The sequence below is a fragment of the Pelobates fuscus genome, chromosome 6 (assembly GCF_036172605.1).
Source record: "Pelobates fuscus isolate aPelFus1 chromosome 6, aPelFus1.pri, whole genome shotgun sequence".
Classification (NCBI taxonomy): domain Eukaryota; kingdom Metazoa; phylum Chordata; class Amphibia; order Anura; family Pelobatidae; genus Pelobates; species Pelobates fuscus.
The window spans coordinates 72532495-72548778 of record NC_086322.1 but is presented as its reverse complement, the minus strand read 5'-3'; the positions used below and the strand labels follow the sequence as shown (position 1 = coordinate 72548778).

General features: G+C 43.7%; 1 protein-coding gene across 1 annotated transcript in view; it reads right to left on the bottom strand.

Moving 5' to 3' along the window:
- Nucleotides 1–16284, bottom strand: part of RBPJ (recombination signal binding protein for immunoglobulin kappa J region) — a 118875-nt gene that overhangs the window by 7830 nt on the left and 94761 nt on the right. Inside the window, exons 4-7 of the mRNA XM_063459904.1 lie at nt 11747–11912; nt 10907–11081; nt 9982–10119; nt 9766–9878 (exon numbers count right to left, since the gene is read on the bottom strand). Of these exons, the coding sequence (XP_063315974.1) occupies nt 9766–9878; nt 9982–10119; nt 10907–11081; nt 11747–11912 (592 nt within the window). The remainder of the gene's footprint in view (nt 1–9765; nt 9879–9981; nt 10120–10906; nt 11082–11746; nt 11913–16284) is intronic.

Below are 16284 nucleotides of genomic sequence, written 5' to 3'. Positions count from 1 at the left end.
ATTCCACTTCCAGTACTCTCTCCGATCCTATGAAGGGACTCTCCCTTTTGAAACCTACCGTATATTTTGCAGGGACTGCAAAATGCGGTTAGACAAATATAGTAAAATAGACAACTTCTTGACTGACCAATCCATGCTCAAAGTAGACTCCCTTAATTATAGAACAATCACTTGGTCTGACCACAGTCCTGTGATCCTCCGAATATACTTGGGACCATATGTCCCGAGATTTACCAAATGGCAAATTAACGATGCTCTCTTACAAAAAGAAGAAACAAATTATTTTTTTAAATCTGCACTCCAGACATATTTTCGAGAAAATCATACCTCTGATGTCTTTGCCTATATACTATATAGACTGTGCAACAAATGCTAATGCCAGTCATTGAATATGGGCATGTAGTGTATGCACCTTGGCCACAAACCCACCTTCATAAACTTGATGCTTTGTGCTACAATGTAATTACATGACCCACTATTGTGACATGATAAAAGATGTAAACTGGCTATTATTGGAATCCTGACGCACCCTTGTGTTGAGCTTTTCTGGGAATCTCCCACCCTACCCGAGTAGAATGTTCTCGCTGGCTGTTTCCACATCCTATAACCTCCGGGGGGTGGGGAGGGGGGGAGAGAGAGAGAGAGAGAGAGAGAGAGAGAAAGGGAGGGGGGGTGTGAAGGGGGAGAAGAGGGTTGAAGGAAGAGTGAGGGGGGAGAAGAGGGTTGAGGGGGAGTAGAGGGAGAGTGTGTGTGTGTGTACACACATACGTGTGCAGGGGCGGACTGACCGGTCGGGCACTTCGGACATGGTCCGAGGGCCCGGCCGGGAGGGGGGCCCGCCATCAGGGGGCCCGGCCGCCCCTTTAAATGCTGCAGCCGCCTGAGCGCTCTTCTAAGAGCGCTCAGGCGGCTGCAGCTTCTCACCTCCCCTGTAGCGTGGCCGAGCGGCTTTCCGGTCCACGGTGCCCGGCCGGAGTGATAGGAAGGTGCACACTGAGTGTGCACCTTCCTGTCAGTCCGGCCGGGCACAGGAAACAGAAACTTCTGTTCCGCGCGGAACAGGAGTTTCTGTTTCCTGTACCCGGCCGGACTGACAGGAAGGTGCACACTCAGTGTGCACCTTCCTATCACTCCGGCCGCGGACCGGAAAGCTGCTCGTCCACGCTACAGGGGAGGGGGTAAAAAGAGAGAGGGAGGGGGGGTTAAAAGAGAGAGAGAGAGGGGGGTTAAAAGAGAGAGAGAGAGGGGGGTTAAAAGAGAGAGGGAGGGGGGGTGTTAAAAGAGAGAGGGAGGGGGGGGTGTTAAAAGAGAGAGGGGGGGTTAAAAGAGAGGGAAGGTGGGGGTTAAAAGAGAGGGGGGGGGTTAAAAGAGAGAGGGAGGGGGGTTAAAAGAGAGAGGGAGGGGGGTTAAAATAGAGGGGGGGTAAATGAGAGAGGGGGTAAAAAAAAGAGAGGGGGGGTAAAAGAGAGAGGGGGTTAAAAGAGAGAGGGGGGTTTAAAAGAGAGAGGGAAGGTGGGGGTTAAAAGAGAGAGGGGGTTAAAAGAGAGAGGGGGGTTAAAAGAGAGAGGGAGGGGGGGTTGAGAGAGGGAGGGGGAGTTGAGAGAGGGAGGGGGGGTTGAGAGAGGGAGGGGGGGGTTGAGAGGGGGAGGGGGGGTTAAAAGAGAGAGGAGGGGGGTTAAAAGAGAGAGGGGGGTAAAAGAGAGAGGGAGGGGGGCTAAAAGAGAGAGGGAGGGGGGTTAAAAGAGAGAGGGAGGGGGGTTAAAAGAGAGAGGGAGGGGGGTTAAAAGGGAGAGGGGGGGTTAAAAGAGAGAGGGGGGGTTAAAAGAGAGAGGGAGGGGGGTAAGAAGAGAGGGAGGGAGGTAAGAAGAGAGGGAGGGAGGTAAGAAGAGAGGGAGGGGGGGTAAGAAGAGGGGGAGGGGGGAGTAAGAGTAAGAGGAGGGCAATTGCCCCCTTCCCTGTCCGCAGGCACCGTGCGGGCAGGGGAGGGAGGAAGAGAGGACCCGGGAGCTCAGCCTGCAGCTCCTCTGGGTCCTTCTTGCGCGAGCACAGATCATTGCCGCGGTTACCACGGCAACGTTACGGCTCTTGCGAGAGTAAACTCTAGCCCTGGAGCTACGGGCTAGAGTTCACTCTCAACACTGTGACCACCAGGTATTCCTGGTGGTCGCAGTGGTGAGAGTGAACTCTAGCCCAATAAACACACTGCCCCCACACACCATACACATTCACACACTGCCCCCTATACACACACACACACTGCCCCACAGACCATACACATTTACACACATTGCCTCACACACACACACATACACTGCCCACCCATACACACACAGCCCCCATACTAACATTGCCACACACATACACAGCCCCCTCGTACACACATTGCCCCACACACCCTACACATTCACACACTACACCCCCTCACACACACTGAACCTTTCACACACATACTGCACCCCTTACACATTGCGCCACTGCTCCTATACCCTACTACAGCCTCATATCCCAGCAGACCCCAGGTAAGTTGTCAAACTGTTCTTAAACGGTTTGACTACTTACTCTAGGAGGGGGGCCCAGCCCTCCTGGCACTATAACGACTACACAGAGCAGTAGTGGTTATTGTGCATGGATTATTTCTTTAAATAATCTACGAGTGCCCCAGTAGCCAGCAAGCCAGCCAGCCCACAGGCTGGCCAGTAGCCAGCCAGCCAGCCCACAGGCCACCAGTTAGGCTTAAAGCCAGCAAGCCACAGCCTGCCAGCCGCAGCCAGCAAGCCACAGCCTGCCAGCCGCAGCCAGTAAGCCCACAGCCTTCCAGCAAGCCCACAGACTGCCAGCCAGCAACAGTAATTAAGGTAAGAGGAGCCAACTTGGCCTAGGTATCAGCGAGCTATGTTGTGTTGCTATATTGTGAATAGGAACCAGAGTGTTGGAGAGACCCCCCTCCAGGCCCCATTAGACTCCATTGTAGTCTCTAATGGGACCTGGAGGGTATTCTTTCTAACACACTCTCTAAAGGACACTGAGATAGCCTCTGCTAGAAAGACCCCCCTTCATGGCTCATTAGCCCTCAATTGTAGTCTCTACTGGGGCCTTGAAGGGATTATTGCACTTTTGTTCCTTGTGTCTAAAGATTGTGTTGGGTGTGGCTGGAGGCGGGACATGGGTGGCGCTTGCTGTGGTGTATGGGTGGGGCCTGTAAGGGGGCCCTGGATTTATTTTGCCCGGGGGCCCTGAGGGTTCTCAGTCCCCCCCTGTACGTGTGTGCGTGCACACACAGTAATTTGTTTTGTAATATTATATTGTACCGTACTGTAACAAAGGAATGTTTGTGGGCCCAGGACACACTTAAAAACGAGAGAAATCTCAATGTATCCATTCTGGTAAAATATTTTATAAATAAATAAATATTTAATCTTTCCAGCTACAATCTTTAGATCCATCACTACATGAACATTTTACAATACATCAAGAAAATTAGAAAGAAGATAAGGGACTTACAACTTGAAAAAACTGAAATTATTTAAAATGAAGTCCTCTTTTTACTCGCAAGGTAATAAAGTTAAGGAAACAGACGGCAGCAGCATCACAACCGTTCTTAAAGAAGCAGGCACTAAAACATTTAATATACTTGACTAACTTAGCAGCAAACTTTTATAATTCTTTGTATAACCTAAAAAATTGCCACAACACCTACCATCCAAACACCAGTGGAAAAAAATAACCATGTTTGAGGATGACATATTGGTTTTATCAGAGCTCATACCACCAAATTAACTCAATCTACTATCAGGCTGTGGGAACGGGTGTTCCATAACTAAAGCAGGGGTAGTTGAAGAACTAAAATGTCCATTATATTTCAACTTTAAAGCGGTGAGATGTAGTTCTGGCCAATCCTGCACAGGGTGTACAGTAGTTTTACACTTTTAAATTATATGCGTTTTATATCCATTTAATTATCAGTAATGCAGTCTCCTCCCAACCTCCTATTATGCTGGTAAGCACTGTTACATTTTGCAATGTTTAAGCCTGGTGCTTCTTTTGCTTTGGTTACATCCCTGCACTCTCTCTCCAACCGTCTCTGATAACCCTCCCCTGGCTCTATGCTTTGAATCCATCACTCTCTCTCCCCTGCTCATCAGACAGGAACTGTAAGTGCTGTTTACTAGCTAGGTAGGACTTGTCTGATACTCTGCACATAGAAATAAAACTTAAAGGGACACTATGGTCACCAGAACAACACCAGCTTAATGTAGTTGTTCTGGTGAGTATAATCATTACTTGCAGGCATTTTAATGCAAACACTACTGCCCCCAAGGGACACTCCCAAGTGATCACTCCTCAGATTGCCACTGGAGGTGCTTCCTGGGGCAGTGCTGAACAGTAGGCAGCCCTGCCATTCAGCATCTCTACGCTCTGCATGGGGACGCTCAATTTCCCTCATAGAGAAGCACTGATTTATTACATCTCTAGGAGTAGGTTCTGATTGACTTAAACAGTGTTTGGCATCGGCCCCATTCCACCTTCTTGCCGATTTCAGCCAATCCAATGCTTTCCCCATGGAGGTGAGTCTTCACCTTTTCTAAGGGAGGAGGGGGGGCACAAGCCACCTAAATGGTGGGTTAAACACTATAGGGTCAGGAATACATGTTTGTGTTCCTGACCCTAGTGTTTCTTTAACTGTTTAGTAATAACGTCTTGCTGACTACATTTCTAATGAGACTTAGCCAGCCATTCAGCTGGCTAAGTGTCTTGAGAAATATAATGTATCTGAACTTGGAGTGCTAGGGGTAAGGAATAAAGGATAAATCAAAATAATAAACTTAACCCCCCCCCCAAATAAAAAAACAAAAAAACAAAGCAATTTGTTATAATCTTTGTAGCATTCAGAGAAGAGGAGAAATGAAACAATGTTTCAGTTTCCCTTCTTCATTAGAAAAGTTTGCCCTGTCTAAACTGGGCTATGATGTATTTAGCTAAACCTTAAAGCAGCACTGTCATTCCGAATCCCGTTTGTTTTTGTTTTTTAACCCCCCTCCCGCCTCCACTACATCCAATTGACCCCTTAGTCACCCCCAAATGCCCCTAAGCCCCCCAGATTACCTATTTATTGATCTTTATTTTCTGCCCCGATCTTTATTCAGGGCGCCGCCATCTTTGTGTGGGTAGGTGAAGTCCCTGTGGGACACGTCATCTGCCCACACTAGATAGCACTGAGATTCCCGCACATGCCCAGTGAAACACCTGGACATGCGAACGGGAATTTCATCGATTCATTCATTCATCAGACAGACGAATGAATGAATAGAAAAATCAGACGAACAAACAAATACCGAATATCAGTGTTCGTTCAGTTTATTACAAGGAGGGAGCTACCTGCTTGCAGCTCCCTCCTTGTAATATGTAAAGATAGAAGCGGCAGGGTGTAGTGCTCCCCGCCACTTCATAAGCCCCCCAGGCCCTCCTGACTCTATGGTGGTCAATATGACCCCCATAATAGTATAAGGGAGATTAAAATCTCCCCAATGCCCCTACTCGCTATACTGCGAGTAGGGGCATGTCTACTAAACACTGAGCAGCCAGTGGCTGCTCAGTGTCAAATACAATCCCTACTATCCGGCCCCCACTCCTGCGTGGCGGGTGGGGGCCATAAATTACAATGGGGGATGGGGACCTACTGTCCTCCACCCCCCCGGCCCCACCCTTGAGCGGCGGGTGGGGGCCATAATGATAATGAGGGGGGCGACCTACTGGCTTGGTGACCCCTAGTCACCTTTGATGGAGGGGGGGGGTTAATTGTTTGAGGGCCCACACCCGCTGCCCAGGGGTGGGTGCCGGGGGCACAGTAGGTGTCCCCCCCCCCTCATTATCATTATGGCCCCCACCCGCCGCCCAGGGGTGGGGGCCGGGGAGGGGGAGGACAGTAGGTCCCCCCATTGTAATTTATGCCCCCCCCCCCACCGCGTAGGGGGCAGAGACAGTAGGTCCCCCTCCCCCCTCATTACCGTTATGGCCCCCAACCGCCGCCCAGGGGTGGGGGCCGTGGGGGAGAAGAGTAGGCCCCCTCCCCTCCTTATCATTATGGCCCCCCACCCACCACGCAGGGGTGGGGGCGGGGGGGGGGGGCAATAGGTCTCCCCCCTTATTTTACTTTAGGGCCCCCACCCGTCGTTTAGGGGTGGGGGCCAATAGGTTTTTATTTTTATTTTTTACAGTGAGGAGCCACAGGCTGTTTAATAGACATGCCCCTACTCGCGGTATAGCGAGTAGGGGCATATTATATACTAATACTAAGTAATCTTTACTTAGTATTAGTAAATGTGGCTGAAAGACCAATTTAGGTCTTTCAGCCTTTTAGTAGATAGCTCCCTGATACCGTGGGAATTAGGGAGTTATCTACTAAGTGGCTGCAAGATGCAGCCACAGCACGAATAGGATCGGAGTTTCATTCATTCGAATGAAATTGCGATCCGAACAAAGTGCTGAATTGCGTTCTAAAACAAACAAACATACTGTTCATATTCAGTTAGAACGCAATTCGGCAGTTTCGGCTAAAATTACAGGAAGCATCGTGGGAACAGGGAGGAAAGGTAAGGATCACGGGAAAATTGCTCTGACCAGCGGAAATGAAGCACACTTTGCTCCTCCGCTGGTCAGAGCTGGTCAAGCAGAGGAATCCTCCATAAGGCAAAGAGTCCCTACTTTGTCTTATGATTTTAAAGAAAACTAGAGCAGACAGGAAGAAACGGAGAACAGATCCTGAGAGAGGGGGAGAAGCGGAAGAGATTGAGGAAAGGTAAGTTTGGCATGACAGTGCCGCTTTAACACAAATTTAAATGGAAAAAAATTAGCATCTCATGAAAAAGGGTTAACCCAAGTTAGGGATCGACCGATTATCGGTTTTACCGATATAATCGGCCGATATTCGGTATTTTCGGCAATATCGGTATCGGCCAATAGAGATACCGATATTGCCGATAATACCTCCCAGGACCGCCAGGCTCATTACAAGCCCGGCGGTCCTGGGGGGGCGGGCAGCAAGCGTTTACTCACCTCCCAGCAGCTCCTCCAGCTCCCCAGTGTAAATCTCGCGAGACCCGCGGCCAGCTCTGACGGCCACGGGTCTCGCGAGATTTACACTGTGGAACTGGAGGAGCTGCTGGGAGGTGAGTAAACGCTTGCTGCCCCCTCCCCTCCCCCAGCTAAGCCAATGCCACTGGACCACCAGGGATTAACATATCCCCCTCCCTGGCAAGGCAACAAGCAGGGAGGGGGGACAACAAAAAATAAATAATAATAATTAAAAATAAAAAAAATAATAATATAAAAATATATATATTTTTTTTTTAATAAAAAATGCCCCCTCACACATACACTCTATTATTATACACATACACTACACAAACACACTGTGTATATAATGCAGTGTGTGTGTATAGTGTGTGTGTATATATATAATGCAGTGTGTGTTTGTATAGTGTGTGTGTATATAATGCACACTATACAAACACACACTGCATTATATACACACACACACTATACAAACACACTGCATTATATACACACACTCTATACAAACACACACTGCATTATATACACTCTATACAAACACACACTGCATTATATACACACTATACAAACACACACTGCATTATATACACACTATACAAACACACACTGCATTATATACACACACACACTATACAAACACACACTGCATTATATACACACACACACTATACAAACACACACTGCATTATATACACACACACACACTCTATACAAACACACTGCATTAGCTACACACACACTATACAAACACACACTGCATTATATACACACACACACTATACAAACACACACACACTATACAAACACACACTATACAAACACACACTATACAAACACACTGCATTATATAAACACTACACTATATAAACATTACACAAACACACTGCATTATATAAACATTACACAAACACACTGCATTATATAAACACTGCATTATATACAGTGTGTTTGTGTAGTGTGTTTATATAATTCAGTGTGTGTTTATATAATGCACAATACACACACTGCATTATATACACACTATAAAAACACACACACTCTGCATTATATAAACACACTACATTCACTATACACACACTACACAAATACACACACTCTGCATTCCTTATATACACACACTATACAAACACACACACTTTGCATTTAGTATATACAGCATTCACTTTACGCACACTACCCACACACTACACAAACACTCTGCTTTCATTATATACACACTAGACAAATACACACTGCATCCACTACACAAACACACACTGCATCCACACCACTCACACTACACAAACACACACTGCATCCACTACACACACACTGCACAAACACTGCATCCACTACACACACATACACAGCTCCCCTGTCTAAACACACTGCATCCACTACACGTGGCATGTATATTTTGTGCATTTACCTTTAGAAATAGTTTTTTATTTTCCAAAATGGTAAATGTACAGAATATCGGCAAATTATATCGGCTATCGGCCTGAAAGTTCACAGAATATCGGTATCAGCTCTAAAAAATCAATATCGGTCGATCCCTAACCCAAGTTCTAGGCAATTTTTCATGATGTTTTTAAAAGTGAAAATTCCAGATAAGTAGTAGACCCCACTAAAGCCTGGTTTAGTTGGGAACGTGATATTTTTTAATGCTGCACTACAGAGATAATTAAATATGTAGTTAAGATTCCCATTGAACAATGTAGAGTGTACAGCAAACAAGATAAATTTCAGTCATGAAGACAAAGGAAAATAATACATCTACTCGTGTAAGTTAAAGGGATACTGTAGTGCCAGGAATACAAACCCTTTATTTACTTACCTTATCCCAGCGCCGATGTCCCTCCTCCGCCCCCCGACGAGCGTGTCTAATGCGCATGCGCAGCAAATGCCGTGTGCACCTTAGACCTCCCCATAGGAAAGGTCCTATAGGAAATCAATGCTTTCCTCATGCAGAGCATGAGGACATCCAACGTCAGATAATGGACCAAAAGTCTGTTACGATTACGGAAACGCCCCCCCAGTGGCTGTCTGGTAGGCAGCCACTGAGGGCAGACTTAGTGCTGCAATGTAAAACATTGGATGAAGTGATTTGGGTGCCTACAGTTCCCCTTTAAGGCACCTAACAGTACTGGTTTTGTTGCAAGGAATGCCCTGGCGTTGTCCCACGGTAACTAGTCAAATTCTTTTAGGAGGGTTTGACAAATTATCTGTGTCCAGCTAGGTTCCTGCAGCTCCTGCTTCTGGTCTTCTTCTGCAGTAGAATCATTTTTGTTCTACAGCATTAAGCAGAGATATGAAAATACAGGCTCACTGGCTTAGAGCATCAACTGGGCACTCACAGCCGAACAGTGCAGACCTGGATCTCCTACAAAGAAAAATAATTTGTGGAGTGGGCCCTCTCGGGACCTAGGTAAGTTATCAAACCATACTAAGTTGTTTGACTACTTCCTTTAGGTTGACGCCATGGCATACTTAGCACCATAACCACTACATCGGGTTGCAGTGGATATTATGCTTGGAGTGTTCCTTTAAAAAAAAAAAAAAGACATTACAAGGTGTTAGCAAATTTGTTCAATGCTACTACTCACAACCAGGATCTGACTGGTATGCGTGTGGCTGCTGTGCAGATCTCATAACCATACAAGAGGAATTTAAATACATTTTCATGGTAACCTGTTAAAATAAAAACAACTGTACCAGTCTAGGGAGTGCCATGCCAGTCACCGAACATACAAGTTTTACAGTCTGCCCATAGTGAATGTAACCATCACGCACAGTGAATTCCTCTCCCTCAGATTCTTCATCATCCACTAAAAAGAAGATACAAATACAGTCATTCATTCTTCAATTAAAAGCATTTCAAGCATACTACTAACTGGTTCTATAGAAATAATTTGAATAATGAATACTTACGGAGGTGAATAAAAAAAGCTCCCCACTGCTGCGAGCTGGCATGGAAATTCCCTCCTTCTACATGTAAATATCTCGTACTCACGGTCTGTGATCGCAGCCGATTGAATAGTGCTACTTTAGTCCCCGATGCAATACACACTGAAAGCAAGCAAGCACATATATTAAATTAGGAGGCACACACTGAAGAAGATGGGTGGTCACTAAAAAGGAGAAAATAAACTTTTGCTCTCTTTAAAAAAAAGTAGTCCACGACCATAGCTACTACAGACTGCTGTAACGTTTATTTACCAGGCGTGCCTTGATCTGTTCCCATCCCCTAATAAAATGTCAAAGTGTTCTAGCATGGTTTTACAACTTAACTTTGTCCTCCCTGCAGAAGAATGCCAATTGATTTAAAGAACCAATAAGCACAATCCTACATTGGCTAAGATTAACTCTATGGAGACATCCGGCTACTGCAGCTGAAGAAGACAGGATGCAGTGCAAGCAACCAGGGGACCCAGTAAGTTGCCAGTGGGCTGTAGTGATTATGGTGCTTGGAATGTTCCTTTAAGCACTTTTGTCTTCATCAGTATTACAAGTGACGTCTCCTAGCTTCTCATTTTTAGACCAGGCAAGTGTCTAGCATGAAAGCAAGCAAAAGAAACTAAAAGAATGATGACAAATAAACTTTGAATAATACTAATATAGTAAAACTAATAATTGCCATAATAAAAAGTAAATGTTAATATATTGGCAATGTCACTGTGCCAGACTGACCAATGCCATGTTGTAGATATTTAATTTTTTTATCGTTTCATTTATTGTTCTTTAGCCTTGACATATGTATTGCGGAATAATCAACAGTACAATGAGAATTATGTTACAATGCCAAAGAGACTCCAGACGCATCATCTTCTAAGGTAAGGAAACATTAGATACTTACAGTCAGCATTTTTCAGTGACTGTTTCTTTTTAGATGGCTTGGAGATGACCTTGATCCGTTTGCTCAGGAACACACCAATGTCGTCACTATTGCCATAAAACATTTTTACTGATAACATGAAGTGCTTTCTCTTGTCAGAGTCGGATATGTACAATGTTTTGGCAGTGCAATAGTTCTGTAGACAGAGAAATAAAAGTACGCTATAATACTAATAATATTTAAACATTATTTTCACTAGACAAACCAGAACAAACTCTGGATTCGGAATGACAATTTCCACGTTTTCCCTCACCATTGGCAAGTGGAAATTTTGCCCTGCCAAGTCGCTGCTACATGTTTCCAGGATATTCCCACCAGTTGGTAATTAGTTTGCTTGGATGGACATGAGTGGGAGGCAGTATAATGCACCAAACACCAACTTGCTTTCTGGAATCCCCGTATCAAACAACAACAAAACCAAATTGCTCAAAATGATATTGACACTTGGAATGTTATAGAGCAATTCACACCCTCCAATCTGCAGTTTACACAAATGTGGAATACAGAGGATACATTTATCTGACTATTAACAAAGAGATGATCAATCAATGCCATCTTGTTTCCAACATTTATGCAAATTGCTCCATAGTAGTAACTTTTCTGTTTTTACAGTGGTATTTCTGAATTTACAAGTACATGTGGACCTCATGCTCACTGTGCCTAGAGGGGTATTATATACACCTGTCCCAAAATAATCGACCAGGGATGCTGAAGATCTTGTGCAGAGCATTTTGGATATGGAGTGTCCTTGCTAGCAAAATGGAGCACAAGTATCCTTGGTAAGTAATTTTTTCCCCTCACCTTTCCTTCCAAATTTAGTTGTTGCATTTCTTGTTCACTGTTACCGATTCCAATAAATGCACACGGCTGAGACTCCTGCTCTGAACAGCCATCCCTCTCCATTTGCTCTTTCTTTTTCTTCCATCCGCTGCCCATGAGATAAACACAAGGAGGTGGACAAAAAAACCTGCGGGGAAAAAAAACAAAAAAACTAATTGTTAACATGAACTATAAAATTGTGTAGAGTAAAAAACAAGATGACCTTGTCGTACCTGGACGTCACCTGGAAGGAGGTTGGAAAGAGATCAGCTGAAGTCGGGAGGAACCGATGAAGAAGGGTAAAGACAGATAGGAAGAGGTATTTAAACGGAACTAGTAGGAGCGCTGTTCGATGAAACGTGTTGGATATTGCAGTGGACATTTCTGGCGGCTGTTTTAATGCTTTAATAACCAATTTTACCTTGCCATATGCAAGTCAATAAGAGGTTGTTTTAAAGGTTTTATACTTCATATCAAGTGCTGTTTTCTCTCTTTTTGTATAATGACTTCTGGAACACTGACCCATTTATAGGACGGATATCCAGAAGCCTCACTTAATAGGAATATCTTGGAATCTCTATACAACAATACCCCCCTTTTTAAACCTGCAAAAGAAGATATAAAATTACCAGGAATTCCCCACTCACATCCAAAGTCCTCTCATGGTCCAACCAAATGCTTCATAAAGGAGCATTTGATTGAACGGTTTCACCAGATCAGAGTACATGTGCACAACCTGAGTTAGTTAGGGGAGCAAAGCATATTTCTAATAATAAAAATAATAGAAAATGTATTAACTTTCACTGGAGATAGGCAAGGGGAGCACATGGAAGGAGAGGGTAGGGAGTAAAGACTAAAGTTTCCCCTTGCAGGTGTGCTACCTGGAAAGCAGAAGCTCTTGATGTCCGGTAAGTGGAGCACTTAAAGGGTTATTCAAGGCATGCATCAGTTATTTTGGGTTTCACCTAAAAACCATGTTTTGTAAGTTAAAGGAATACTGATTGAAAGGACATATGAAGAGGCTTTTTCAGAAGCAAACAATGAGATCATCTATCCTCTAACAACCTCTAATCCCCCTGCCCCCCACACTCATTCCTATTACACCAGCACACAGAAAGCAAGCATGCATACTTAAACTAGATTCAAATACTGCCTCTAGATGGCAATATTGCTTTAATTATGAATGTAGTAACTACTCACTCCGCAGTGAAGAGCGTAACGGAATTATTTAGAAAAGAAAAAGAAACATTTCAGAGTATTTAAAATAAGTCCGAACTTTGTATAAATGCCAAAGTGAAGCCAATCTGAAAACAAACTAATCAAGCTGAAATTCGAATACACAGGGGAAGGCTAACAAATCTGAGGGTCAGCAAGAAATCTAATAAAATGCTTGCTCACAACCAGGCAAAGGCCTATGGCCAGTGGTGTATTTTGGATTTGTGCTGCCCTAGGCACGACTAAATTCAGGCACCCCCAAAATCTAAATTGGCCCACCTAATTCGTGTCAAGGCCACTTTTTTGACTGACAGACACATGCCCTCGTTGATACATGCACTGATATACACTCACCGACAGATACACAGTCATTGGAACACACATACAGTCATTGGCACACACTGTTTAACCAACACACACCGACACACCCACTCACTGACAGGCACACACTCCCAGATACACATAAAATGACACACACTCACAGGCACACCCATTCTCACTGAAAGACACATACACACTTTCACTCACTCACAGACACACACTGACAGCTACACTCACTCACTCACAGTAAGGTGCGTGTGTTAATCTATAAATCTATTAATTGTACTCAAGATGGGTGTGTTTCTATTTTGCAAATTGCTATGGTATGAGGTTATTACAGCCATACATTGTTTCTAATTGCCCAGGAACACGAGGCAAACAAGGCATTTGTCTGGGAGCTTGGGGTGGCATTTTTTGGCGCCCCCCCTGAAAGTGCCGCCCTAGGCAAATGCCTTGTGGTAAATACATCCCTGCCTATGGCACCAGAGTACGTGTTTCAATCGTGAGAAATCTTCATGGGAAGACTTTTTGAGTTCTGGTTGTGGATATTATTTATAAAGCGCCAACAAATTCCGCAGCTCCGTACAAAAATATGAATACAGTCTTCCAAAAAACAGACGGTTTCTAGATCTCGGCTCATGGGCATGGCACTCATTACCATTTGTATTGGTCTGTGCATACTGGAGTCTTTTTCCCCCATTTGTACAGCGCTGTGGAACATGTTGCAAGCAATAATAAAGCAAATTATTTTGCGCCAGAAAGTCCAGCAGAGTCCATATTTAATTTGCTTGACTAAATCTTCAGATGCTGTGCAAGCACTTCACTGTAATATCCTTTTTCTTCATTGCAAAAATAGTTTGTTGATCAGATGCACGCAGCTTTCAATATGTTCATTTTCTATTCAAATTCTCGTGTGTTACAGGACAAGGTAGTCTACATAAAATACTGGGTTCTTTAAACACCAAACTAATGTATTTATTTTTGCACATACTACAATGGAATATAAAACCATCCAATCGCTTTCTAGTGAGTAAACATATCTGAATTTTCTGACTATATCCCAGTACATTGAATTAAAGGGACACTATAGTCACCAGAACTACAGCTTAATGTTTGATGATCTCAGTCAAGGTGGGGGGTTGGGTGGAGAAAAGCCACGACACACCCGTGTGATGCTGGAAACATGTGAGTAAGGGGGGGCTGTTATTTTAGAACCATAGTGTCAGGAATACATGTTTATATTCCCGACCCTACAGCGGTCCTTTAAAATAAATATCACAAAGTTTTAAAAGCAAGGAATATGTCAATATACCAGTCTATCTTGAGTGCATACTAGAGAAGTTCTAAAACAGAAGATGCGTGAGGCATTTAGAATGTATAACTAAGAAACATAGACTGTGACGTCAGATAAGAACCATTTTGTCCATCTAGTCTCTCCAATTTTCTAAATACTTTCATTAGTCCCTGGCCCTATCTTAGATCTATGATAGCTGTATGCCTATCCCATGCATGCCTAAACTCCCTCACTATGTTAACCTCTACCACTTCAGCTGGAAGGCTATTCCATGCATCCACTACCCTCTCAGTAAAGTAATACTTACTGATATTAGTTTAAACCTTTGCCCTTCTAATTTAAAATCATGTCACGATGTTGTGGTAGATACTTTAAAATTTACACTCCTCCTTGTTTCATGGACTCTCCAGGCTTGCAGTGGTGGGTAATTTTAGCGTACAACTTGAAATTTGGAGCCCTGATTAACCTGGTTATGGTTAAATTGTCAATGGTTTAGCCTTGTTCACATGGCCACTTTCCAGTCTGAAACCCAGACTATTTAAACCAATAATTTTATACTTTTTGCACTGAAGACCGGTATTCCTGCTTACTGTTACTAGTGAGAACAGAGGTCAGTCTGGGGTGAATTTTTTGTTTAACCCCTTAAGGACACATGACGTGTGTGACATGTCATGATTCCCTTTTATTCCAGAAGTTTGGTCCTTAAGGGGTTAATATTGTTTAGCAGTAACCATATGTACAGCTATTGTGGTCTTTCACCTCAGCACCTCAAATCATGCAGAGAGCAACTCAAACTTTGCACCTCCTTGGTGACATTCTATCATTAGTAACATCTTGAGTAAGAAGAATACAAACGTATCACCAAAGAGTTACGGAGTTACTCAATATTTGGCAATTGGGACATATGGTAACCCTGGACTCCAGAACATGGTAATTTACAGGTATGCAGACTCATACACATTGCTATTGCCTCTTCATTCAAATTGCCCTCTGGGTTTCAGCTCCTAAACAGGCTGATGAAAGAACTGCATGGTGTTTTTTTTGCCCTGCATTGTTGTAGGCATAAAACTGGAAAAGATACTTGTAAGTCCCCGTTTTTATTATAAACTTGATATACAAGCCCAAGTGGATGAAATGCCAGACATGCGTGCAGGTGTAATCTGATTCTAGCATTTATTTGGGCATCTGATTAATTTCTGATCTGGTTACACAGTTGTTCAGAAACGCAGTATGTGTATCACAAAGCTTCATAAATTTCCCAAGAATATAAGAGCCCAGCAATTTTTTCAACTCAGGACCCACACCTCAAGCCACTCTCTGACATATTACTATATATACTCACAGTATACCAGTCACTTTTAATCAAAATGCCTTAAAATGTACTTCAACCTACAAGTCACTAGACTGTCCATTAAGTTTAGGATTTCATTTAGCATCCATTTTCATTGAAAAACTGGTATATCATTGTTTCCAGTAATTGTGGAAAAAAAACACCAAACCCACAAATGTTTACAAAAACAATATTATAATATTAAAGCCATAGCAATGTCATTTTTACAGAGGTATTTTAAGTATTGTTTGTGCTCTGTCTCAAAATGTATCCTGCATTGTTATGTACTTTTAAATGGATCATGTATGGCTTTATAATTAAAGGGACACTAAAAGCACTAAACAACTTTAACTTAATGGG